The sequence below is a fragment of the Rhinichthys klamathensis genome, unplaced genomic scaffold (genome assembly GCF_029890125.1).
Source record: "Rhinichthys klamathensis goyatoka isolate OS25496 unplaced genomic scaffold, OSU_Roscu_1.1 h1tg000461l_1, whole genome shotgun sequence".
Taxonomy (NCBI): Eukaryota; Metazoa; Chordata; class Actinopteri; order Cypriniformes; family Leuciscidae; genus Rhinichthys; species Rhinichthys klamathensis.
Genome location: NW_026606950.1, coordinates 283,226 through 310,463, shown reverse-complemented (window position 1 = coordinate 310,463; position 27,238 = coordinate 283,226). Strand labels below are relative to the sequence as shown.

At 37.1% G+C, this 27,238-nt stretch overlaps 1 protein-coding gene across 3 annotated transcripts in view; it reads left to right on the top strand.

Moving 5' to 3' along the window:
- acap3b (ArfGAP with coiled-coil, ankyrin repeat and PH domains 3b) overlaps positions 1–27,238 on the top strand; it is a 105,265-nt gene that overhangs the window by 65,498 nt on the left and 12,529 nt on the right. For all 3 annotated transcript variants that reach the window (XM_056236654.1, XM_056236655.1, XM_056236656.1), the window contains exons 5-16: positions 1,599–1,657; positions 1,767–1,950; positions 5,247–5,291; positions 5,381–5,476; positions 7,851–7,925; positions 9,045–9,056; positions 20,809–20,921; positions 21,004–21,055; positions 22,558–22,658; positions 22,738–22,849; positions 24,237–24,445; positions 26,377–26,446. In XM_056236654.1, the coding sequence (XP_056092629.1) occupies positions 1,599–1,657; positions 1,767–1,950; positions 5,247–5,291; positions 5,381–5,476; positions 7,851–7,925; positions 9,045–9,056; positions 20,809–20,921; positions 21,004–21,055; positions 22,558–22,658; positions 22,738–22,849; positions 24,237–24,445; positions 26,377–26,446 (1,128 nt within the window). The remainder of the gene's footprint in view (positions 1–1,598; positions 1,658–1,766; positions 1,951–5,246; positions 5,292–5,380; positions 5,477–7,850; positions 7,926–9,044; positions 9,057–20,808; positions 20,922–21,003; positions 21,056–22,557; positions 22,659–22,737; positions 22,850–24,236; positions 24,446–26,376; positions 26,447–27,238) is intronic.

Genomic DNA, 27,238 nt, shown 5'->3' with positions numbered 1-27,238 from the left:
ACACAGATCTGCAACTGCTCTGCCATCTGCTGGTGATATGAGAGTAGTGCACCCTTTATATTCTATAGCAAACACACTTCAACCCGCTATCAAAGTCTTCAGGATCACTTGAAAAGTCTCCGGCAGGCGAGCTGAAGCAGGTTGGAAATAAACAGTCGGAGCAAGATTGAAGATCTGCTGACCTACAGCCAATTTTATTGATTGATCCCTTATAAAATTACCTTCCTAATGTGTTTAAAAGCCCTTTAGTGTCCAATGTTGCTAAATAAACGGCACAAAACGGTCTCCTTCTAACGGATGTTTTTTGTTGACATATTTGTAATAATTTGATCAAAAATGCTGTAAAACAGTAATGTTGTTTTCTATTTTATACGTATGTATTAAAATGTAATTTATCCCTGTGATCAAAGCTGAGTTTTCAGCATCATTACTCCAGTCTTCAGTGTCACATGATCCTTCAGAAATCACTCTAATATGATGATTTCATGCTCAAGAAACATTTATTCTTATTATCGATGATGAAAACAGTTGTACTGCTAAGTTTTTGGGTGGAAACTGATACATTTTTTTCATTATTCTGTAATGAACAGAAAGTTCAAAAGAACAGCGTCATCAATTTAACGTGTCATTGCTGAATAAATTTATTATTTCATCAACAACAAAAAAATTTATATATCTTACTGATGTCAGATGGCAGTGTTTAAATATATATATATATATATTAGGGCTGTCAAATGATTAATCACGATTAATCACATCCAAAATAAGTTTTTTTTTACATAATATATGTGGGTGCACTGTGTATAATTATTTTGTATATATATAAATACACACACATGCATGTATATTTAAGAAAAAAATATAATTTATATATAAAATATTTATATTTATATATAATATAAATTATATATAAATCTATATACAGTATATACATGAAAATATTTCTTAAATATATACAAGCATGTGTGTGTATTTATATAAAATAATTATACACAATGCACCCACATATATTAAGTAAAAAAAACTTTTATTTTGGATGTGATTAATCGTGATTAATCATTTGACAGCCCTAATATATATATATATATATAGCACATTAATAGTTCTGGTGGTGATTTTGACTGATCCCAGTGACTTTTTCTGCATGTTATATTGCACATATTCCAGTGGGAGGTGACAAGCAAGTGTTTTAAATGAGTCATTGAGTCGTTCACAAGTTTGAAATGTAAACCAGTTTGAATCACATGCTGAATTGAACAGCTGAATGATACTGTAATTCGTTTTGTTCACCGATGAGATGTCCCAGTTGATTTATTCACAAACAAAATGCTTCAGTCGATACAGTTTGTTCACAAGTGAAATTTTAAGTCTAATTTAGTAAAGGGGGAAGCTTTAGTGAAAGGAAAAGGAACGATTCATTCACTTAAAAAGTGGAGAAAAAAATGACAAACAACACAACACATCATATCAAACACTTCAAGAACATCTGGCACCCTTTTCTGCCGACTCCTGTTTAATGCAAAAAGTACTGTTCAACCCGCTCAATATTTTTCTGTTAGATCCTGATACATTTTTATTTATTTTTTATTCTTTCACAGATCCTGTTCGACCAGGCCCAAAGATCCGTAAAGCAACAGTTGCACAATTTTGTGAAGGAGTGAGTTCTTTCTTCTCTTTCCTGCTCTTGTTTCTGATTTCTATTGCATTTCCACTCCCCCCGTCCTCTGTGATGTGTGCGTCTTACCCTGTCATTTGTGTCCGCGCAGGGATGTTCGAAGGTTTAAAGAGACTAAGAAGCAGTTCGATAAGGTTCGGGAGGATATGGAAATCGCCCAGGTGAAGAACGCACAGGCGCCTCGCAACAAACCGCATGAGGTGGAGGAGGCCACCAGCACCCTCGTCACGACCCGCAAGTGCTTCCGACACCTCGCCCTCGACTACGTGCTTCAGGTCTTTCACAAATCAATAGCATTGGATTCAAAATCTAAAATTGTAAATCCCCAAAATGATGAAAACAAGGAAATGTTAAAGGGATGGTTTACCTAAAAATGAAAACTTCGGTCATCATTTACTCCCCCTCATGTCATTCCAAACCTTTTGGAGAATGTTTAAACTGTTTTTGTCTATGTAATGAAATTCAATGGGGTCCAATGTTTTTTGGACCCCATTGACTTTCATTGTATGAAAAAAAAAAAACTTTAAAAAGTCCATTTACAAACAATTTACAAGCCCACAAACATTTAATTTTCCGTCTCCATAAAAGCGATGCCAGTTTCTGGGCAGTCTTGAATGCTATTTTTGCTTGGAAATGGCCGCCAGCCTCCAGTCCTCGCGGCGGCGGTCTGACGGATCGGACCTGACCGCTTCTTCCCATCTTTACTCGGCCATCATTAGCTCTCATTTCATAACATAACGCAACCTACTTTGTACTCTCCAGGCTTTGTGTCCTGTGAAGGCTGTGATTTTATGGTTTTTCCTTTTAGTTACCATCCATGTTCTGTTTTTAGTGAACTCGGTTGGTTGACAAAGATTGCTGTAATGGCTGTTCTATTTTGGTTAAGTGACCCAAAGGTGTTTTGGTAAAAGAAATAGATGTTAGTGTGTTTTGCATTTACTATAGAGCAGTGTTTCCCATCCCTGTTCCTGGAGACACACCAACAGTGCACATTTTGGATGCCTCCCTTGTCTGACCCGTATATTTCAGGTCTTGGAGTCTCTACTAATGAGCTGAGGAGTTGCGTTTGATCAGGATGCGTTGAAAATATGTAGTGGTCGGGTAAGTTTACATCAAAACGATATAATAAAAACAGAAATGTTTTTCCTTTGCATTTTTCAAGCACAGATGACCACGTTGTCAAAACGATCCCGTTCACGTGGATCCACGGAAACGACTAAAAACGCTGTATTCTGTAGTTGGCGATGTCACTTTTTAAAGAAACACTACCCGCCTATAGACTGAACACGTAATACGCATGCGCATGATTCCCCCCCCCCCCCCCCCCCCCCCAAAAAAACCCACTGTTACCGTTTTCACAAATGTGTGTTTTTGTAGTTTACACGGAGATGATAACGGTATCATTTTCGGATTCTTTCACTTTGAATCCCATTTTCACGAGTTTGCGTTTTCAGGCCCCAAAACGCTGTTGTCGTATAAATAAATGGCAAAAACACATCCACATTTCATAGTTGGAAAACGGTGTCGTGTAAATGGACCCTTGGTGTGCCTCCAGTAATAGGTTTGGGAAACACTGCAATAGAGAAATGGTCAGCCATGACCATTATATCTGATATGTTTCTGTTTTATAAGGATGTTAAATATGTTTAAAGGGATAGTTCACCCCAGAATGTAAACTCTGTCAGTAATTACTCGCCCTCATGTTGTTCAACCCCGTAAGACTTTCGTTCATCTTCAGAACACAAATTAAGATATTTTTGATTAAATCTGAGAGCTGGATCACTCCTCCATTAGGGGCTTCTTAAGGGATCGAAACTGGCCGGCCCAAAAGTTATGAAAGACATCGTTAAAATAGTCCGAGTGACTACAGTGGCTCAACCTTAAGTTTATCAAGCGACGAGAATACTTTTTGTGCGCAAAAAACAAACAAAAATAACGACTTTATTCAACTATTCATTTCCTTCTCTGTGGGCCGTGAGATTTCATGTTTTGAAACAGTGCAGCGCTTCTGGGTTGTACGCAGGGTTCTCAAGTCTCACGCATTGGCCGTGAGACACACGCAATTCAACCAGTTCACACGCTCACACGCCACACCGTGTATTTCTCACGCTGAAAAGGCAATGCCAACCAAGTTGTCCTGTAAGCTTTATATATAACGTTGTATACGAGGCGCATGCACACAAAGATAAGTTTCCTGCCGCCAGCGCGTCCGCATCTCGGCCAGATTGCGTTCGTTACTAGGCAACTTATAGACGCGCGAAGTCCGCGAACACACACGGAAGTTCGGCCACCGCGACAGCGCGCGAACACACGTCCTGATGGAGAAAGTAAGTTGGAAGAAAGGTCGCCTAACATTTTTAGACTAGAAGTTCTAGAACATTTAATATATAGCCCAGTCAAAAACTCTACAACTGCTTTGCAACCAGGCCAGAAGCTTTGGCTCAGTTTGGCTAAGGAAATGTTATTGGGTATGGGAAGGAATTAAGATGTATTTCTTCAGTTTATTTTAAATTCTATATTATACTGTATTAATAGTATTTCTAGTTACATTAAGGCTAAAGCAGAGTGTTCTTGGTAATATTGTATATCCTGTCAAAACATACATTAGCCTAATCATTGCCATTGCATTTGTATTTTTCAAAGATGTCAGGGAAAAATGCAAAAATATTTTTTTTCCAAACATTTTGGAGCAATTTGTTATATATTTGTAGCCTAATTTTGAAATATAACATTAAAGAATAGGCCTATATTTGATGTGATGAATTGCTCTGTCATTTATCAGATTTACCAATTGTTATAATTTCAATTTTTGCTGGTTAATTATGAACAATGGGTAAAATTGGGGGCGGGGCTAGGCGGGGGCGGGGCTCCATTTAGGCTCCTCCCCTAACCGCATGTGATCTCACTCCAAGCTTTTGATAAAACTTGAGAACCCTGGTTGTACGTCACAGCATCACACACATGACCAGCGTCGGCCAATAGTGAGCCTGTGTGTGACGTGCAACACAGAAGCGCTGCGCTGTTACACTACGTGAAATCTCACGGCCCACAGAGAAGGAAATGAAGAGTTGAATAAAGTCGTTATTTTTGTTTGTGTTTTGCCTATGGAGGAGTGATCCAGCTCTCAGATTTAATCAAAAATATCTTAATTTGTGTTCTGAAGATGAACGAAAGTCTTACGGGGTTGAACAACATGAGGAAGAGTAATTACTGACAGAATTTTCATTTTTTGGTACTAACCCTTTACCCTTTAACCCTTTAACCCTTACTAACCCTTTAATATGTCCAATACAGGACAAAAATTGTCTGTAGTGTTTCTAATGGCCACTGTGTGGAGCAGGATCATGTGTAATCACATAAAATGAATGAACAAGGCTAAAAATGTGCCAGAATGGATTGTGTGCCGGTGCCAGGGCCCCCAAAAGTCTTCACCAGGGTCCTCTTGCCTCATGGGACAATAATCATGCCAAAAATGGCTAGTTTGAACCAAAATGGCTTAGTGGGCTGGCAACCAAAGGTTGTAAGTTTGAATCTGCTAACTAACATGTGCTTCTCTTGATATCTTTCTCAGATCAATGTTCTTCAAGCCAAAAAGAAATTTGAGATTTTGGATTCGGTGAGTGGGTTAAATAAACACCACATTAAACCAGCATTCCCCCTCTCCATAGTTTGTGTATTGACTGTGGTTTTCTCTGTCCTCCACAGATGCTGTCGTTCATGCACGCTCAGTACAGTCTGTTCCAGCAGGGCTTCAACCTCCTGGACGAGATCGACCCCTACATGAAGAAGCTGGCTGCCGAGGTGAGATGCATCTACACATCTCATTAACTCGTGCTCATTAGGCCCCTGTGCACCTGCTGTCCCGGGACACCTGCGCCTAATGCTGGACATGTGCTGACGGGCCCCAGGCTCCACATTAACTCAGGCCTAATGAGTGAAAATGAGGGATAATGTCGATCCTTGAGGGTGACGGCGGGCACAATGCATCTGTCTAAGACAGGCTCATGCCCAGTACACATTGTACGATTTTGGGTTGTCCCAGATGAAAGATGACCAATCGTGGCGATTTAAATAGTGGACGGCCGTTGTCTCAGTCTTGAGACCAAAGATAGCCTGCGATAGGTTTCTGACAGTGTTAGGAATTTAGCATGATCATCTCACAGTGTGTTTGCTGCTACAACCATCTAAAATGTATCATGAGCGTATTGATCAACGCGACATGGCTCTAAAACTTAAAACTTTCCTTATGCTCCATTTGCAACATTGGCATGCCAAGTTCACCGGTTTTCCCTGGCCATGACCGTGTCCATACTCTCCTCTTTCGCTCTCCACTTTTTTCAGCGCACATAAAATTGCCAAAACCGCAATTGCCAAAGTGCATTTCATCTTGCTCTATTTGTTTGACATTTTATATTTCTATACTGACTTTTCAGTCACTATACTACAATTCATTAGGTGTCATTATCGTACAGTCGTACATGCATGTCGTACCCAAGGTTATTATATCCATGTCGCACAGTGTGATTTGTAAAGATCTCATAGGATTACTGAAATGTAGCAGCATTAAAGACAAGCTGAAATTCAAATTCACCCTATTTACTCAAAGGGATAGTTCACTTTGAAATAAATTTTTGGTATGTTTTAGCTTACCTCGAGGGCATCCAAGATGTAGGTGTCTTTGTTTCCGCAGTAGTTTCAATTTTGATATTTTTAGGTCAAACCGTTCTTGTCTGTCAGTCATATAATGCAGGTCTATGGTCACCACCTCAAAGAGCATGCACAGAGAAGTCCAAATTAAACATGATTTAATGACTCGTAAATGTAAGTACACATTGATGGCCTAAGACACGAAACGAGCGGTTTGTGTGAGAAAACCAACAGTATTTATATCGTTTTTACCTCTTGTAAACACAGCCACGTCCAAGTGATCTCTCGCGCGTGTACGACACTCATACAATTGTTTTATTTTTTATTTTTTTTAATTGTTTTCTTTTACGACGGTTTAAACATCCCGGATAAGCGCAAATTAGTACCATTTTAATTAGCCGTCTTACCTACAATCTCTGTTCTGTGTAAACAATGAGTGACGTACACGCGCGAGAGATCACTTCCGGTGCTTTCCGTAAAAGACCGAAGCGCCCGCGCCCTCAGATCACTTGGACGTGGCTGTGTTTACAAGAGGTAAAAACGATATAAATACTGTTGGTTTTCTCACACAAACCGCTCGTTTCGTGTCTTAGGCCATCAATGTGTACTTACATTTACGAGTCATTAAATCATGTTTAATTTGGACTTCTCTGTGCATGCTCTTTGAGGTGGTGACCATAGACCTGCATTATATGACTGACAGACAAGAACGGTTTGACCTAAAAATATCAAAATTGAAACTACTGCGGAAACAAAGACACATCTTGGATGCCCTCGAGGTAAGCTAAAACACACCAAAAATGTATTTCAAAGTGAACTATCCCTTTAATATATTAAATGTCTTACTGTGCATTATTTATCAGTGGATGTTATTCTGAAGCAATAAAGCCTCATTATAATTGTTTTATCAGACTTTAGTAGCTTTCTCAGCATTTTTGGTGATGTAATCAAGGCCATTATAATATTATATATATACTGTATATATTTAAATACATTGCCATGTTACGTTATCAAGGTTAAATGTGTTACTAATGTAGTTTGATGTTGTCTTGAATAGAGAAAGACAGAATATCAGCTGAAAAATGACACTTTAGTGAGTCTCTGAAGAACTGCACTCAGCAGTGGTATTCCCAAGTAAAGCAATTTATTAATCTATTTTTGGATTATCATTATTGTTGTTATTATTAATTAAAATGTAAAATAATAATAATAGACGAAATTATAATGAAAATAAAAGTATGAATAATAGTATATAATAAGTTTAATTTGCATTTACTCTGTCAAAGGGCAATAACAATTCAAATAAGTTCTGCATTTTAGTTATTGGACGCATTATCAATATCATAAAATACTGGTATTGAGCTTTGCACATTGTTCACATGATTAATTATGGTAAACGTATTATAAAACTAAAATAAAGCATATATATATATTTACTGTGTGTATATATTCTCTATCGTAAAAGGAGTGTCATAGATCTAAAACAAATCGACTTTATAACCCAATGTGCTTTGTGTTTGTGCTTCAGTTGGATCAGCTGGTCATAGATTCTGCTATGGAGAAGAGAGAGATGGAGCACAAACACGCCACCATACAGCAAAGAGTGAGAACATCTGCTGTCTCTCCTGTGTCCTTCCTCATTTTCCATATCTCTCCATCTTTGTTGTCCGCCTGGTACCTTCTCACTCTTTCTTTTAATTCTTCATTCTGTCTCTTTCTCCTCTTCTTCTAACTGCCTCTTTCCATAATGGCTGATATGACGTTATTTCAAGACATCAAACGAACAAAACAACTATTTCACAAACCCACATCCTATATGCAATCTTCCCGCCTCAGATCCTCAGTTTAATTTGACTAGACAGATCTAGGTGACTTCTGAATTATTAATCCTAAAATAAAAAAAGTGTTTTTCTGCTGAGAATCAGGTGTCAGGTAAAGTTATTTCCTCTGAAGCGGTGACACACTTCCTGTCATAATATTGTCCTCTCACTCAAGCCCTTTGCTGTCACATTCGTGCTTATCTGACAGTTCGCATAACCGTCAGCGTGTCTGAGGAACTCGGACGCTAGCGATAACGCAAGAAGAAAGACTCGGCCTGCATGTGTTTGTGTGTGTTTGTGCTTCATGTTCACATCTGTTTGTTTGTACCTTTGTTCAAAGTGCTTCATCACCATATCAATAAAGGATGATGTCCTGCCCTGTCCAGATCTCTGCGGGAATTTAGCCCTCAAGACACACACACACACACTCGCTAACGTCCATCTGCTAGCACACTGCTAGCCAGCAGGGCATCGCTGCCAACAGACCCGAGCCAGAAACTCTGACTTTTCCATGCGCCCCTGAATCTTTGTCTCAGCTCGTCTTTGCACAGATACCAGTATTGATAACAGATGAGCACATTTCTAGACAAAAGATCTGAGTTGTTGTGTGTGTGTGAAGGCAGAAACCAATTCTAAAATCGATCTAAACACCTCACAGTGATAGATCATCAATCATGATTTTGTGCATTGATCACTGGGATCTGGACGTGGCAGTTTGCCTCCGTTAATGAGCTAATGTCCATTACCAAGATAATGGATGTGGTTTATTAAGAACTGTGCACAGTTGTTTATGAATGCATGCATGCAGCGAATTGGAAAAATGATCAAATCTGAACAATAAGAGACTAATTTTCTTTCTCTTTTCCCTCACTGTCTGATCTCGTTGTGCCACCCACTTCCAGACTTTGATACAGGTGAGTCCATTTTTCCTAATTGATGATTTCTCACCCTGGCATAGACAGACGAAAAGAGTCCAAAAGGAAAAAATGTCTAACCAATGGTCATTAAATTAAGGAAATCTACCAGCCACTAATATACCGTGCCTACCACGAAACTGTATTTTGGATGATTATTTAAAAAAAAATTTTTTATTTTTTTTTAAGGAATTATATAGCTGTTTTTTTTTTTTACAAACAGATCTAGTCATTGTCCCTCAAATGAAAGATAATCTTTAAAAACACTAGAAGTTTAATAACACGGCTAAATGCAATCTTAATGCAATCTTTTTTTCCCATACCATATATTATGTTGTGACGCCTTAATTCACTTAACTAATTTTAGTTTTTAGTGTTATATTTGCATTTTAGACAAAATATTTTAGGTTTTATATAAACAAAATAGAATAAAGTTTATCTGTCATTTATTGGTTCTCTCTAGTTGCTAAATAAGTTATCACTAATGATTAAAAAATATTATTAAATTTAATCTAAAAAACATATATTTTTTTCTTTTTTCAATACTGAATATTATAATCTTGTGACAGTAATAATTTAATAAAACTATTAAATGTAATCTTAGGGTGTTTTCACCACAACGATGTACTAAAAATTATAACGTTTTTCCTTTTTTGTTGTTCGTGTATAGATGAAAAAACTGTCCAAATTATCCTGTTCACACGGATCTGCAAAAACTATTAAAAACACTATTAAACACTATTAAAAACACTATTAAACACTATTAAAAACACTATCAAACACTATTAAAAACACTATTAAACACTATTAAACACCATTAAAAACACTATTAAACACTATTAAAAACACTATTAAACACTATTAAAAACACTATTAAACACTATTAAAAACACTGCATTCTGCAGCGAGACCAGTAGATGGCGATGTCACTTTGTAAAGAAACACTACGCGCACAAATTCACGTTTTCTTTTCTTTCTTTTTTTTTTGTAGTTTACATAGAGACGATAATGGTATAGTTTTTAAAAACTTGCACTTTGAAACCCGTTTTTTAAAGTTTGCTTTTCAGGCCCCCAAAACAACATTGTCGTTTAAACGTTCACTTAATCGAATTTTAAAATGAATACTCTTTATTTCATACGGTATATTATGCTGTGGCTTGATCTAAATTCAGCTGTAGCACTAAAATGATTGATTTTAGTTATATTTTAGAATATTTTAGACAAAAATACTATACATTTTATTTAAACAAAATAGAAAATGTTTAACATCTCTCATTTATCGGTTGTTGCTAATAAAAAATATGAGGCTACTTATATGCTTAGTTAGGAAATTAATTTTGTGTTGAAGTAACATGTTACATTGTGCATTTTGTTAATGCTTTTATAAATTTTATTTCAGTACATTTAGATTATAAATTTTCCCAGATATCAAACCCCGTGACCGTGCTCGCGTCCGGCTCTTCCGGCTACAGGAACACATGATGTTTTCCTTCTCGGGTTTCAGTTGTTTCTCAACGAATGTGTTTTTACGAGGTAGTTCAGTCAGCCTTAGGGATGAATTGATTCATAATCTATAAAGAATTGCTTTATGGCAGTCACGTGCCCTGTTTGCTGTAATCGTCGTGAGTGTGAGAGATGCTGACATCACAGAATTACATGGACAGTACAACATTTGTGCTCCTAGTTACAGTCATACAATTACTTTCCCTGGAAAAGACATTTTCAGAGCAGCAGGTGTCTATTTGATGTATGTTTCAGATGTTTCTACAGCAGCATTGTAAATTACATAGTTTTTAGAGAGTAAGTATTGTCGAAAATAAGTCTTTTGACAAAATGCTGGAACTAGAAATTGATTTCCGTGTGTTTTGAGGCTGTCAGAGCCACGTGAGGCCGACCTTCCTCCTCACCCGCGAGCTTTTGCGTCACTGTCTAGGACACTTGGGAATTTCATCTCGGCAGAGCTCTAAGGAGCTTATGAAGCTCTAATGAAATCCCAAAATTGATTTTTCTGTGGATTTCCTCCTCTTTTATATGTGGAACCAAGGCTATTCAACTCATATTCATGTTTATACCACTTAAAATCTTAGTAAACTCATATTTTATTACAAGCAGAAGATAATGAAACAAGTCTGCAAAAATGTAAATATCACAAAATGTTGATCTCTCTCTCTCAGTCTAGACTCATATTCCGAATGAATCAGTGCAAACACGTTCACTCTTTGTGTTTGCTGTTCTCATAGAGCTGTGTTGTTGATTTGTTAAGGATAGAAACTAGGATAGGAAGAAGTATTTTAACATACATTTACAAATTTAAAAGAGTTGGTTTGTGGATAAAAGACATGATTTTTTAGTGAGGTTTTATTGTAGTAATATTGGTATGATTTAGTTAGACTGATGATTGTCATGGGGAATGGTTGAATGCATTAACTAATAGCTGTATTTGAGTGATTAATTATTACATTTTATATTGTATATTTTGTATTGCAACTTACCTGCTCGGGGACTGCAGATGGAAACTAGCTTAAGCTAAATCTGGTGCAAAGCATCTTTAATTAATGTTTTTTTGCACATTGTCCCTGTTGAAAAAAAAAAAAAAAAAAAAAAAAAAAAATCGTAAATTGCTTAAAAACTGCATTAAAATGTAGTTCATACATGCAATGACTTGATGATCTATTCTACGAGGAATTTTTTTAGAATTTAAACTTTTGGGGGGCATAAAGTCAAGTGGTACCACTGACTAGATATCATAAAGAAAAAAGCTTCATTACCACAATAATGGCTTGGAAATCTGCATACGATTTTTGCATTCCCATGTCCGTTTGGACCCGGTGGAATGTAAGCTTATAAAACAGTATATTTTCAACTAAAACCATATCGTATCTGATCAATAACTTCTCATTAATGACCGAATGTGCAAAAAAATCTCAAGTTTTTAAATGTTACCATATTACTACACTCTTTTTTTACCCTCTAGTGCTGTTTTGTCATTTTTGACTGAAAAATTTGTTTTGTTTTTTAAATTTTTTTTTTATTACTTCATCAGAATGGTAAGAAACTTGATAAAAGTTTTGGCACTTGCTATGTGAACACAAACAAAAATCATGGACCTGATTCGAAAAGGTTAAATGGTCTTGAAAATAAGTCACACTTGTGCTCCTCGTTGTCAAAAATTAGCAAATTGGAAATGAATAGGAGACGAATTTCGTCTAGTGGAAACGTTTGAATACTTCATCCAAACAAATTCTTACTGAAAGCTCATTTTTTGAGAAATTTGGAACACAACTTCTTTAGATGTATGGCTTTGATTTTCTCACAGTTTTAGAGTAAAACCTGTTTTGGAAAAATATATATTTCTTATACAAATTTAAAAATAGTACTTTTTTTTATGCTGACCACAACTGTATGCCTTCCGTGTCAAAATTGATCTGAATGCATTATGGGGTTTTAAAAGAATACAATTCTTGACAAGAAAACTCTTAAATTGCTTGACATAATCTTGTATTGGCAATTTATATATTAAAAATGTTCATATTAAATTCATGCGGTGCAACTAACATGCAGCTCCAGGTGTGTGTGTGTTGAGACTCTGGAGTCAGCCGAGGTCTGGAAGTGTCTCAGTGGGCACTTTGCCTACTTCTGCCCTGGCCAACACCGCTAAACATAGCAGATGGCAGAGACCCGATGCTTAGAGAGGGCAAGAGTTGGCGCGCCAAAAACATGGACAAATTAGTGCCACCAACTGTCCCGAACAGAGGGAGCTTGATTCAAGAGCGCTGCACACTCAAGTGCACACGTGTGACTGTGATTGTCTGCAGGGCAAGGCTGTAATCTAGAACATGACTTGCAGATGGATTGAACCTCCTGTTTCTGTAACAACAACAACAAGAAGATTTTAGAGGCCAACTTGAGGTAAACATTTACATGACAAAATCTGTTAGGAGCCTCAGCAGAGCAATTTGATGTGCCATCCTGTTTTTGTCCACATCCAGGCTTTTTTTTTTTTGCCAGTAATATAGACTCATTTGGACTTCTTTGTGTGGGGACAAGACTTGAATAGCTTTGTATTAATGGCATAAAAGCATAATAAAAGTTCTTATTCATTTTCCCCTCTGTCCAAGCTATCAAATCTTTTTCATCAAACAATTTTTTTTTAATGTTTTGTGACCAGTCATGACATAATTTCTGCATCGAACTTAATTTTTTGGTGAACTGTCTCTTTAAGAGTGACATCAAATGAACATAAACATTTTTTAAACTCTTACCACCCCCGTTCTTTAGTACATTAGTTTATGTGTAATAATGGTTTTCAAAGTTACGAGATAAAAGCAAAAGCAGATGTTAGAGACAGCCAGAGTACTGGGACAAAAATAATTGTGTAACAAAAAAGGAAATTTGAATTACAAAGAAAAGTAGGTTGCCAAACAGCTAAAGAAAAGAGCGAGGAACATTTGGCCTGCGGATGAAAGAGAGTGAGAAACTAATTTGGGAGAAAGAGAACAGCTGTAAAGTCAGTAATAAGCTTAAAGTGTGCAGCATGGCATTCAGTACGTCTCGTCCGGTATGTTCTACACACTTCCACAAAACAGCATGTTGTCCGGTGACCTGTTGACCCCGAGGGGTGAGGAACATCTCTACCAAGTTCAGTCACACAGCCTGTGAGAAAATGTTAATCACAGAGTGTTATGTTAGTGCCATTGAGATACTATTATATACAGTATGTTTTGTTTCACGTCTGGGTCCTGATCACTCTGTCAGGGTTTATTCTGAGATGTACATTATCCCTTACTTAGATGCAGGTCAGATGTCCAGATATCGGCTATACATCTGATTAAAAAACTAATTTGGAAGTGGCTCAGAACAGATGCATTAAAATTGGATCTTGTGGTGATTTTTGTGTTTTACACGTGTGCAACAAATTCCGATGCGAGTAAAAAATTTGATTTTTTTTTTGTGCCATTGTAAACGCTGCCTATGTTTCAAGTTCCGTTTTGTGTTGTAATGCATTAAATATGAATTTAGGTGGAGGGTGAACTAACTCAAGTGTGAGGATAAGGAGATGCGCTTCCCCTTTAAAAACGCATTTAAATAGATTTCCTTGAAATAGTCACTGCATAAAGTTGCATGTCACAACCATAGACTGTAAAAAAAGAAGGACGACGCCCCTTCGCTCTTTCCATTGGAGAGAACTGAAGCCGCCAGTGTCCCGATATGGCACTGACATATTGGAATTTGAGTTTGCGCAGTAGCGTTTTCGGGACCAGTCATGCGCAGTCGTGAGCAGGAAGTAAAGCCGCGAAATCAAGGCCCCGCCCCCACTCTCGCTGAATCAATCGCAAGCACACGCCCTACACTTTTCTTAAGTGGCCTTTGTCTGCTCCGTTCCTCTCCAATGATGTCTGCTGATTGCAGTACCTCGTTTAAATAAGGTAAATACAACTAAACCACATAGTCAACATTATGAAAAAAAGTCCGTTGGTGCTTCAGTGACTACTTCGCACAGAGAACCTGTCAATCACAGCTGTCAATCATGATGTCACAGCACCGTTTTTATAGCATCAAATAACTAACTAAAAACAAACTTATTTTAAAAACAAACTCTTGAAATTACGTGATAGAAACGTTTTGGCTTCACTTTTGAGGGCTTGTGTGGCACGCTTGGTCACAACACAACCAAATACGGAAAAAGCGCTGCAAATACTCACAACGCAACCAAATACTCACAACGCAACCAAATACTCACAACGCAACCAAATACAGAAAAGCGCTGCAAATACTCACAACACAACCAAATACAGAAAAGCGCTGCAAATACTCACAACACAACCAAATACTCACAACACAACCGAATACAGAAAAGCGCTGCAAATACTCACAACACAACCAAATACTCACAACGCAACCAAATACAGAAAAGCACTGCAAATACTCACAACACAACCAAAAACTCACAACGCAACCGAATACAGAAAAGCGCTGCAAAAACTCACAACACAACCAAAAACTCACAACGCAACCGAATACTCACAACGCAACCGAATACTCACAACGCAACCGAATACAGAAAAGCACTGCAAAAACTCACAACGCAACCGAATACTCACAACGCAACCGAATACTCACAACGCAACCGAATACAGAAAAGCACTGCAAATACTCACAACGCAACCAAATACTCACAACGCAACCGAATACTCACAACGCAACCGAATACAGAAAAGCTCTACAAATACTCACAACGCAACCAAATACTCACAACGCAACCGAATACTTACAACACAACCGAATACAGAAAAGCACTGCAAATATTCACAACGCAACCGAATACAGAAAAGCGCTGCAAATACTCACAACGCAACCAAATACTCACAACACAACCAAAAACTCACAACGCAACCGAATACTCACAACGCAACCGAATACAGAAAAGCACTGCAAATACTCACAACGCAACTGAATACGGAAAAGCACTGCAAATACAATACAACAAAATACGGAAAAGCGCTGTAAATACTCACAACGCAACCAAATACAGAAACACATTGCAAATACTCACAACACAACCAAATACGGAAAAGCGCTGCAAATACTCACAACGCAACCAAATACAGAAAAGCGCTGCAAATACTCACAACGCAACCAAATACAGAAACACACTGCAAATACTCACAACACAACCAAATACGGAAAAGCGCTGCAAATACTCACAACGCAACCAAATACAGAAACGCATTGCAAATACTCACAACGCAACCAAATACAGAAACACACTGCAAATACTCACAACACAACCAAATACGGAAAAGCGCTGCAAATACTCACAACGCAACCAAATACAGAAAAGCGCTGCAAATACTCGCAACGCAACCAAATACAGAAAAGCGCTGCAAATACTCACAACGCAACCAAATACAGAAACACACTGCAAATACTCACAACACAACCAAATACGGAAAAGCGCTGCAAATACTCACAACACAACCAAATACAGAAACACACTGCAAATACTCACAACACAACCAAATACGGAAAAGCGCTGCAAATACTCACAACGCAACCAAATACAGAAACGCATTGCAAATACTCACAACACAACCAAATACGGAAAAGCGCTGCAAATACTCACAACACAACCAAATACGGAAAAGCGCTGCAAATACTCACAACGCAACCAAATACGGAAAAGCGCTGCAAATACTCACAACGCAACCAAATACGGAAAAGCGCTGCAAATACTCACAACACAACCAAATACGGAAAAGCGCTGCAAATACTCACAACGCAACCAAATACGGAAAAGCGCTGCAAATACTCACAACACAACCAAATACGGAAAAGCGCTGCAAATACTCACAACGCAACCAAATACAGAAAAGCGCTGCAAATACTCGCAACGCAACCAAATACAGAAAAGCGCTGCAAATACTCACAACGCAACCAAATACAGAAACACACTGCAAATACTCACAACACAACCAAATACGGAAAAGCGCTGCAAATACTCACAACACAACCAAATACAGAAACACACTGCAAATACTCACAACACAACCAAATACGGAAAAGCGCTGCAAATACTCACAACGCAACCAAATACAGAAACACACTGCAAATACTCACAACACAACCAAATACAGAAAAGCGCTGCAAATACTCACAACGCAACCAAATACAGAAACACACTGCAAATACTCACAACACAACCAAATACGGAAAAGCGCTGCAAATACTCACAACGCAACCAAATACAGAAACGCATTGCAAATACTCACAACACAACCAAATACGGAAAAGCGCTGCAAATACTCACAACACAACCAAATACGGAAAAGCGCTGCAAATACTCACAACGCAACCAAATACGGAAAAGCGCTGCAAATACTCACAACGCAAACAAATACGGAAAAGCGCTGCAAATACTCACAACGCAACCAAATACGGAAAAGCGCTGCAAATACTCACAACGCAACCAAATACGGAAAAGCGCTGCAAATACTCACAACGCAACCAAATACGGAAAAGCGCTGCAAATACTCACAACACAACCAAATACGGAAAAGCGCTGCAAATACTCACAACGCAACCAAATACGGAAAAGCGCTGCAAATACTCACAACACAACCAAATACGGAAAAGCGCTGCAAATACTCACAACGCAACCAAATACGGAAAAGCGCTGCAAATACTCACAACGCAACCAAATACGGAAAAGCGCTGCAAATACTCACAACGCAACCAAATACGGAAAAGCGCTGCAAATACTCACAACGCAACCAAATACGGAAAAGCGCTGCAAATACTCACAACGCAACCAAATACAGAAAAGCGCTGCAAATACTCACAACGCAACCAAATACAGAAAAGCGCTGCAAATACTCACAACGCAACCAAATACTCACAACGCAACCGAATACAGAAACGCGCTTTTTGCTCTGTTCCTGAATGCCCCCCCTTGGCGAAAGCCTGCACAGACCCCTCCGAGCCCAAGACGTGTGCTATAATGCCCAGTAGCAACTAGCAATGCATAGCGACACGCTAAAAACCAATCAGAGCACCATAACATCTGACAATCATAAGCAGCATCCTGCCATTGTCTCAGTGAGTTTTGCATAGACAAAATCTTCAGAAAATGTAAAGTTCCAAGAACTATATATACAAAACATTTTCTTTCTAAATAACATATGAGAGCAGACCAGCTGCGATTCCTGAGCGAAGCGGTGGGCGGAAGCATCCTGTTGATTTATCAGATGATTTGTCTGCAGAGATGCCTGAACAGTGTCTCTTCAGTGTGAAGAGTTATGATCTCTCTGGCCGTCCCACCACCTCACTGTTTTACTACCTCCTCGTGTTGCATCTGTCACTACACATGCACACACACTAACTCACTCTTTTATTCACATGTAACGTGCTTGTGGCACCCTTGGGCTTTCTCTTTCTCAGTCTCACAGAGTTCCGCTGTTTGGCAGACTCCGCTGCACTAGGTGTGTGTATGAGCATGCGGTGCTGACATAGAACACGAAACGTGGTGAATAAAGGACTGTGCATTTGTTTATTTCACAATTATTTCACGAGCTATATGGGAACATAAGCAAGTTTGTTTCTTTGTGTTGAAGGATTTGGCAAATAATTTTACTTGCAATATGTGCAGTTTCACTTTTACTTCAAACCATGTTTGAGAATGAAAAGGAGAAATCTTTTCTAAATCTACTTGAAAACACGTGGCAATTTCTTAGAAATGTAATCTTGTGAAAAATGTTTCATGCATTTATACAAAAAAGGTTTATTCTATTTTCAACAAAAATTTAATAACGTAATATCAAGAAAAAAATTAAATATTTTCCATTTATCATTACTTTTATTTTACTATTTACTATTATTTTATTATTATTAATTTAAAATGTTGTTTTTTCGCAAAAAAAATGGAGTTACTGCATTTGACGTAAAAAGATTAAAATATCATATTATCCAACTTTTTGACCTCGACATAAAAAGTTCATATTTTCTGTTTCATTGTTTTCTTGTCACAAACACACACACAAAAATGAACATTTGCATATTGGTTACACCAAACTGAATTGAATTTGGTGGACTCAATCTACAATCAATTTGTAATATTTTGTAATAAATGTTTTATACACACACAAATATATTAGTTATTAATATTATATAATATTTATTACAAACATGTTATTATATATAATTTTACAATTTATTTGTAATATTTCGTAATACATTGTTTTCTAAATTAAATGCTCTACTAATGTTATAAGAAATTAAATGGCAAAATATTTTTTTAACACTATTAATATAAATTGATCTTATGGCACTAATTAAGGTTCATCCAGTTTAGGTGGAGTAACTTGTCATGGTAGAAACAAAAAGGGCATTTGATCTTAATTTGTTTTATTTTAAATTTTAAAACGAGTTTGATTTTAAAAAAGAAGGGAAAAAAAAGAAATCCTTAACAAGTGGAATATCTCATGGAATCCATCCACTTGTTAGAGAGTGTGAGAGCTGGAAGAAACAGCTTCTCAGGACTCAGGAGGGGTTTAGGGGGCAATAACGCTTGCTTGATTAAACAGCAATGGTCCTGCGCACTGTCAGACAGATGGACGGGGCATTTTAAAACGCGACTCTCGCGAGTGGGGAGCGCGCTTGAGCACCTCGCGCTCATAAATCCGCGAATGACGCGGTGCTTCTGTGCATGGCTGTGCCTGTGAAATAATGTTTGCGGTCGGCTCTCTGACTGAGGTCAGGGGGCAAAGCGAAGAGCAGGGCACATAAATCGACAGCTGTATGCTAATCATGTGAATACTGAGCCGTAGATGGCTGATGCGCAGGCTCGCCGCTGGCATTCGCGTGTCGCTCGCGCTTGAGTGAGGAGTGCGCACGAGGGCAATGAAGCGCGTGCCTTTGACTTTGACGTGTGATGGCTTCACTGTAGGGAAACAAGACTGAGCTCTTAGGGAAATTGCTTGTTGCTTAATTAATTACTGATGCTTCTGGATAAACATTTTTTAAAGATGAAGATATTCGGGAGGTTGAAGTATACCCTGGTGAGTTAGAATAAATGATATGTGCTTTATATCAATATAAACTGTTGAGATATTATTTGTTACACGTACTGTATACACATTTTATTACTGTATTTAACTTTAATATTTTCCTGAGTAGTCAGTATATGTCATGTATTTTTTAGTTAGTGTCTATTTAGTATTTTACTTTATTTAGTACAGATGCCTTCGACCTTTTTCAGGCCAAGTGGAGAGAGAGAGATGAAGCAGGGACTATAACTATAAAACTGAGTGTTGCATTTGAAATATAACCTAAAACACTCTTATTGAACCATATTAACCCTGTAAATGAAATAACATGCTGATATTATGAAATTGAACAATTTATTGGACCTTTAGACAAAACATTTTTAAAAAATCGTTTAAAAAGGTTTGCATATATATACTTGAATTTGAGTATCATATTTGATACATCAGGCTTTTATGGCTCATATATATATATATATATATATGATAGGAGAAAATGGAGCTGATTACTAAGGAGGAAAAAAAATATTCAGAAACCATTTTTCCAAAACAAAGAAGATGAAATTCTGAAAGCTTGTAATATGAATCAGTATGAGATCTTTGTATAACAGACTTGCATAAAATGCATAAAGATATCAGTTGTCTGATATTGACATGTTATTATATAATGTACATGTAATTCTTGTTTTTTACACGTGTTTCTGTAATCGTTGGTTCAGGCCATTAGCCGGATATAAAATCAATGGAAACCTATGCAATCTCCTTACTAATATAATGTAACAAACGTGTGTGTGTGTGTGTGTGTGTGTGTGTGTGTGTGTGTGTGTGTGGTCAGAGCACAAAACTTGAAACATCCATTGGAAGGTCAGTGTCATTGATGTTGGAGGAGAAATCATTCATTGAGCATTTTAGAAAACATCGCTAACATCTCAATAGCAACACAGTTGGTTTATAGATATCTCAATACCTCAAAGTCAGGAAAGCCATTAAGTGGCTGCCGGTCATTATTGATTGAAATAAGAGGGATTAGATATGGCTGCTATGGTCATGGGGATTATGTTTTGACTGATAGGGATTAAGTTTTGTCTTTTGTCTGTCTCGCAGAAGACTTAACAGAACAATAAGGGTCCTCGGTACTGACTGATAAGGTCTGGTTTCTGTGTGTGCTACTGCTCTGCCTGAATCACGTAGAGCTGCTCTGTTTTGCGTGACAGGATTTTGCTTACGATGACTCCAAGGCAGAATTCAACATGGATGCTCCCAATGGTGTCGTGATGGAGGGATACCTGTTCAAGAGGGCGAGCAATGCTTTCAAGACATGGAACAGGTAAGAAGAACAGGCTCTATATGTACGACTTTCCATGCATTGTGTGGAGAAAATCTAATATTTTGTTTTCCTCTCGTACCAGGCGATGGTTTTCGATACAGAACAGTCAACTAGTGTATCAGAAGAGACTAAAAGTAAGTGGTTCAACTTTGCTATTCTTCTATACAGCACCTCTTAAACTATATCGAACCCTATAGAGCCATAAAGAGTTCTGTCAGGAGCTTCATATATTAGAATTTTTTAAGTGTTCATTTTATGGATTTTTTTTGTTGTTGATAACATTTTATGGAACAGCTCATAAACATACTTTATCACTTATAAAAAAAACATTCGTTTTAAGTATTGTGCAATCATTTAAGACATTTCTCCTTATATAGAACCTTTTTGAGTCAAGAATGCTAGGGTTCTACATAGACCTTATGTAGCCACGCCCCTTTTCCACGCTGAACTCATTGTCTTTTGACTTCCGGTCTGTATTTTCACAGCGATCTTGCGTAGTTATGAATGAACGGGTCGTTAAAAAAATTCCCAAGGTCCATTTGTTAAGACATATGCTTTACAATGCTTATCATAAACATTACAATGCTCATGATAACTTTCATTAACTCTACAATAAGTAAATCAACTTCACCAGTTAATTACTCCTGGACAGCGATGCCATAGAAATATACAGAGCGACCGCAAAAACGGAAGTTCAAAGACAATATTCTAAAGATGGCGGTGCCCTCGTTTCTCTGGTGCATAACGTACAATCACTAGTGATCATTAAATCCCTTTTAACAGTTTATTTCACAGACTAAGACAAGTCTTCTACTTTTTCCCCACAAAACCTTTAGTATTAGCATTATAAACACTGAATTTAATTAATACCAACATATAAAATTAAGTAAAGGACATGCTATATCAGATAATTGGGAATGTTGGACAATAAATAGCCTATATAACAGCAATAGAATAGCTTTACAGTAAACTGGTTTTTTTGTTGTTGTTTTTTTGCAGTACTATCTTATATTAATGAGCGTTAAAGCAAGACTATGTAAACAAAAAAACAAAAACGCAGCCACTGTCCAAAAGTGGCAATTTTAGGATAACAGACACAGCAATGCATCATGTTCCATAAGATCATCATGTTTGTAGCATGATCCAGGGGATTAAAACGTACAAAATATATTTCAGGCCTAGTGGAGTTGGTAACTAATAATAGTAGTAAATGTGTAAAGTTGCATAAAATGGAAATACTCAATAAAGCAAGAAAAAACTACCTCATGTATTTAATGATTGGATTCCACAACTGATAAAAAAACAAAACATATACAAGACAATACAGCATTTACTGTAGGTGTACCAAGTGAACAAAATTTACTGATGGCTTAATTTAAGAAATTTTCTATTGCGCTTCTGATGTGGCTGGAAGATTCTCTGATTTTGGTTGCGCAACAGGGAGTTTGTCCAGTAACTCCAGTTGGAATATTCACCCCAAAATGGCGGCCGCGCCACCGAAGCGCCACCTAGTGGCGGTTTCCAAAAAAGCATCAGAGTTTCGCCTCTTGTTCTTCTATACTCTTTGCTTTTACTGCTTTCAAGTGCTACAAATGACTATTGTGACCTGACATTGCCAATCTGCTGTGTGTCGTAGGACGTTTTGACTGTGGTTGTGGAGGACCTGCGGCTTTGCTCTGTGAAACCATGTGAGGACATTGAGAGAAGGTTCTGTTTTGAAGTGGTGTCACCTACAAAGTGAGTACTGTGTCGTGTGTGTGTGTGTGTGTGTGTTTGGGTATGTGCGGTATCTAATATGCGAATCAACCCCCATCAGGAGCTGTATGCTGCAGGCTGAATCGGAGAAGCTCCGTCAAGCTTGGATTCAGGCGGTTCAGGCCAGCATTGCTTCTGCCTACAGAGAGATTTCTGAAAACTATTACATAGAGGTTAGTCTTTCTAACTCTGCTCTGAGAAGCTGTATATAATGTGTGAGTGTCACACTAGCTGTAACACAACTAACACAAACTGTAAAACTGGTGAAAAGTCATTTCAAAGTTCAGATTAAAGTTTGGAATTGGGTCAGTGACAAATAGGAGTGTCTAAAATAAAGAATAAGAAAAATCTTTTAAAAATCGAATTTAAATTAGATTTTTTTTCCATACCATTTCAAGCAAAGTATAAATTGACTGACTTTAAAAATGCCATGTGGTATAATAAAGTAAAATTATAATCTTCCTTACACATTGAATAAACTTGAATGAAACATATTTGAAAACTTTTTGAAAATGTATGATTATTATGTGTACGAGGTAAATATCATAAATTATTAAATCAGAACAGTCTTTTACAATCGGAACTAATTTGTCTTTTTATAAAAAGGTCAAATTATCAGATGTGATGTCATTTCCTGTTTTATGGTCGTTGTTTTTTTTGCACCACATGACAGGACAAAATATATTAATATTTTACAAAAATATTAATAAGCAGTGAAGCACTTATGACCCCCCCCCCCCAAAAAAAAAATACATGTGAGCATACATGTGTTAATTATTTTCCAAAAAATATACTTTTGAAAGTAATTTTTTCACATATCATAAACTAATAATTGATAAATATCATTAGATTTGGGTGGGAATTGAGGCATTTTATAATCTGCACTAATTTTGCCTTTTCATAAAAAAAATCTAATTATCAGATATTTTAAGAGGTTTATTGACCTTGACATACAGTTATGAGGATCTTCACAGGTCCTTTCTGTGATGTAATTTCCTGTTTTATGATTTTTAGTCGCACCATATGACAGAACAAAGGTTTGTTGAATATTAATTAGCAGTGAAACACTTAAAAATACGTGAGTGTACACGTCTTAAGTATTTTCCAAAAAGTTTGAAAATATATTTTGAAGATAGATATTCAGACAAGTATTATAAATAATTAATTAATTCATATAATATTACATTTGGGGGAGTTGCACCACATGGCATTATACGATCTGAACTAACCTTGCCTTGTCATAAAAATATCTAATTATTATAAGAGGCTTACTGTCCTTGAGACACAGTCATGAGGGTTTTCTCTCTTTGATGTCATTTCCTGACTTTTTTTGTACGTTGGTTGCACCACATGACAGGACAACTTTGTATAAATTATTATTAAGCATAATTAAGCATAATGAAACACCCCCCCGAATAAATGATCAAAAAGAATGAATTCCTCAGTCTACGTATGAATAGCATACCATGCCATGGACCCTATTACATAAATTGCATTTTACATAGTTTTGTATTTGACATAGAGTACGTATCAGTATAAACTCTTTGTACTGTTCGCCAGCGTCTGGACAGGACCGCTTCTCCCTCCACGAGCAGTATCGACTCTGCCAGCGAGCCGCGGGAGCGTATCGTTAGAGGAGAGAGCATCTTACAGCGTGTGCAGTGTCTGCCGGGAAACGAGATCTGCTGCGACTGTGGCCAGGCCGACCCGCGCTGGGCCAGCATCAACCTCGGCATTCTGCTCTGTATCGAGTGCTCTGGGATTCACAGGTGAGAGCTCGCTTCCTTTTTGGATGTTATAAGTTATATCACAAAGCAATATAAAACCGGTCATTGGTAGTTCAGACATCTTACAGCCGACATACTGGGCGAATTCCAAATGGTGATTTTACACCCTTGAAGGAAACATTTGAAGGAACGTACCGAATGAAAGTGAAAAACTGAATCCCTTCATGGCCGTTAGCATAATACATTTTATCATATTACATTTTTAAAATTTATCAAAGAATTGTATCATATATGGTCATGTGACCCAGGGTGGATTCATTTTAAAGCTAGAAGGTGGGAGAGGTCGAGTTAACGTATAAGCAATAATTCAGGTTGTTTTGTATGTGTGTTATATTACACATATTTGTGATTACAAATATGTTTGTTATGCATTTCAGTTTGCAGTTATGCAGTTTAAATGGTTTTCATAGGTAGTAATTGTGTTAGATACATTAGGTAAATGTGAACGCCTTCTGTGTCCAAAAATGAGAAGGCAAGTTTCAAAGAGGGAACTTACACACACAGGGCCTAAAACTAACGTTTTGCCACACCTGTAAATGTAAAATGTACCAGCCATAAACAATTTTGTACCGGCCATGAAACAGGCATGCAAAAACAGACAGTAATGACACCAAATTTTAGATACCAGTGAAAATTCACAATTCTCTAGCTATTCCAATTTTGATACCATAGCTAAAATTACTAGCCTTACTAATATAAATTTAAAACATTATTAAAGACAAGTAAACAGTCAGTAATAAAATAAGAACAAATAATCAAATTACAAGCGAAAGCACAAATAAATACAATATAACAAATATACAAATGAAATAAACAATGTTTTTCAGGTAGGTCTGAGTAGTTTACAGGCACAGAAATTTAATAAAGTACGCAAATGTAAAATAACACTATAGTCTTCACTGTATAGATTAAACATCCTCATTAATTAATCCTTATTAAAGTTGCAAAGGTTATTCAGTCAAGAGCAGCGTCATTCATCGTTGTTGTAATTCATAAAAATGTTACGGGCCAACTGGCGAGTGACACCGTTTATATATACTCGCCAATGCCGATCTTTACTCTTATTTGTCGCTTGGCGAGTGTTCATTTTATGCCGTGCGCACACATATATAAAGCATTTAACTGTACAATATATATTTATTTGCATCTATTAAATTCTTAAATTGTAATAGCAGCTAATGGGATGATGGAAACCATTCTGCATTGTCCTGGTAACGTTCCAGGTGAAAATAATGAGGAAATTACGTTATTTTTGTTGTATTTTTGGGCCCTTCAGAGTGAGCGGGGCAAAGGGATGCTCACTTCCAATTATAATGTGCCCACATACTATCTAAACATCTGAGAAGCCATCTGTTTCTATATTGTTTTGACTGAAGATTGACAGGTCTTAAAGCCACCTGCGTCAGTGCGTTTATCCCGACTACATCTCCCATGACAGATTGAACCCATCAGCAGAATGGCTTTACGTGAAGGCAGGCCCTCGTCCCTATGATGCTCGTGTACACACTGCGTCATTCCCTCAGGGTGAAGCACCTTTTCTGCTTCATCAGTTCCTCTGCAGATTACCGGCGCCAGCCTGATAATCAGATTACGTCTCTCTTACCTCCTCAAAGACTGCACTCATAATACACAGAGGCATTAGATTTGATTTGCTCAGATACAACAGGGGCTGCAGATGGAGATCTGACAGATTCTGATGGGTTTCTACAGGAGGCTGACACAAATGTGTGCTGCCATTGTTCCAGTTTGACTAGTATAAGTGAAAAATGTATTTTTAATCCGCTTATGTCACGGCAAAATATAACTGAATGTATAAAATGTATGTGTGCCTAAATCAGAATAATTCCATATTGAAGATTCTTGAATAGCCGCCCTATAGGGTCATTTTTATGATCTCTATTCTATGTCTGCAGGAGTTTAGGTGTCCACTGCTCTAAAGTTCGCTCTTTAACACTCGACACGTGGGAGCCAGAGCTTATGAAGGTAAGACCTGAGTGATGAAGTGAGATCTGAAAGGGTGAATCTCATTTCACCCCAAACAAAAAGATATCAAAGAAAATATACATATATTTTGGTGAAGAAAATAAAATGAAGAAACTTTATTTAATTATACAAATTATAATTATAATCTAATATTAAGCACATGTTCCCCCCAAAATATCCATTACCTTTTTCAAAACTTCATTCTCATTACTATAATGCAGATAAAGATGTATTATTTAAATTGTGAAGTATGCATGGATCATTGTAGTATTTGTTTTATGATCTTTAATTTTGGCTGATTTAAATAAATGGAAAAAAATACATAATGCATTTTTTTTATAAATAAAGAAGTTTACATGCAAATGAACTGCATAAAATTCAGTTTTATAATAACAATAATAATGAGAATTACAACTAAAAAATAATAAGCGTTATGGGGGATGGTTAATTATGAAAATAGACTTCAATAAACTTTTCTTTATACATTCACCCAAACAGTGTTGGGGGTAACGCATTACAAGTAACGTGAGTTACATAATCAGATTTCTTTTTTTTGCAAGTACGAGTAAAGAAACGCATTACTTTTAAATCTACAATAAAATATCTGAGTTACTTTTTCAAATAAGTAATCCAAGTTACTTTATTTTCCCATTTATTGACTGACAGCTCTCCTGTCTCCATGTTGAGGGAAATCGTGAGTAAGTGCAGAGGCGATGTGTGTGAACATGATGGGTATTGTAGTTCGAGACTAAATGTAAACATACATTTACTTATCCCACTAGCACAAAAACA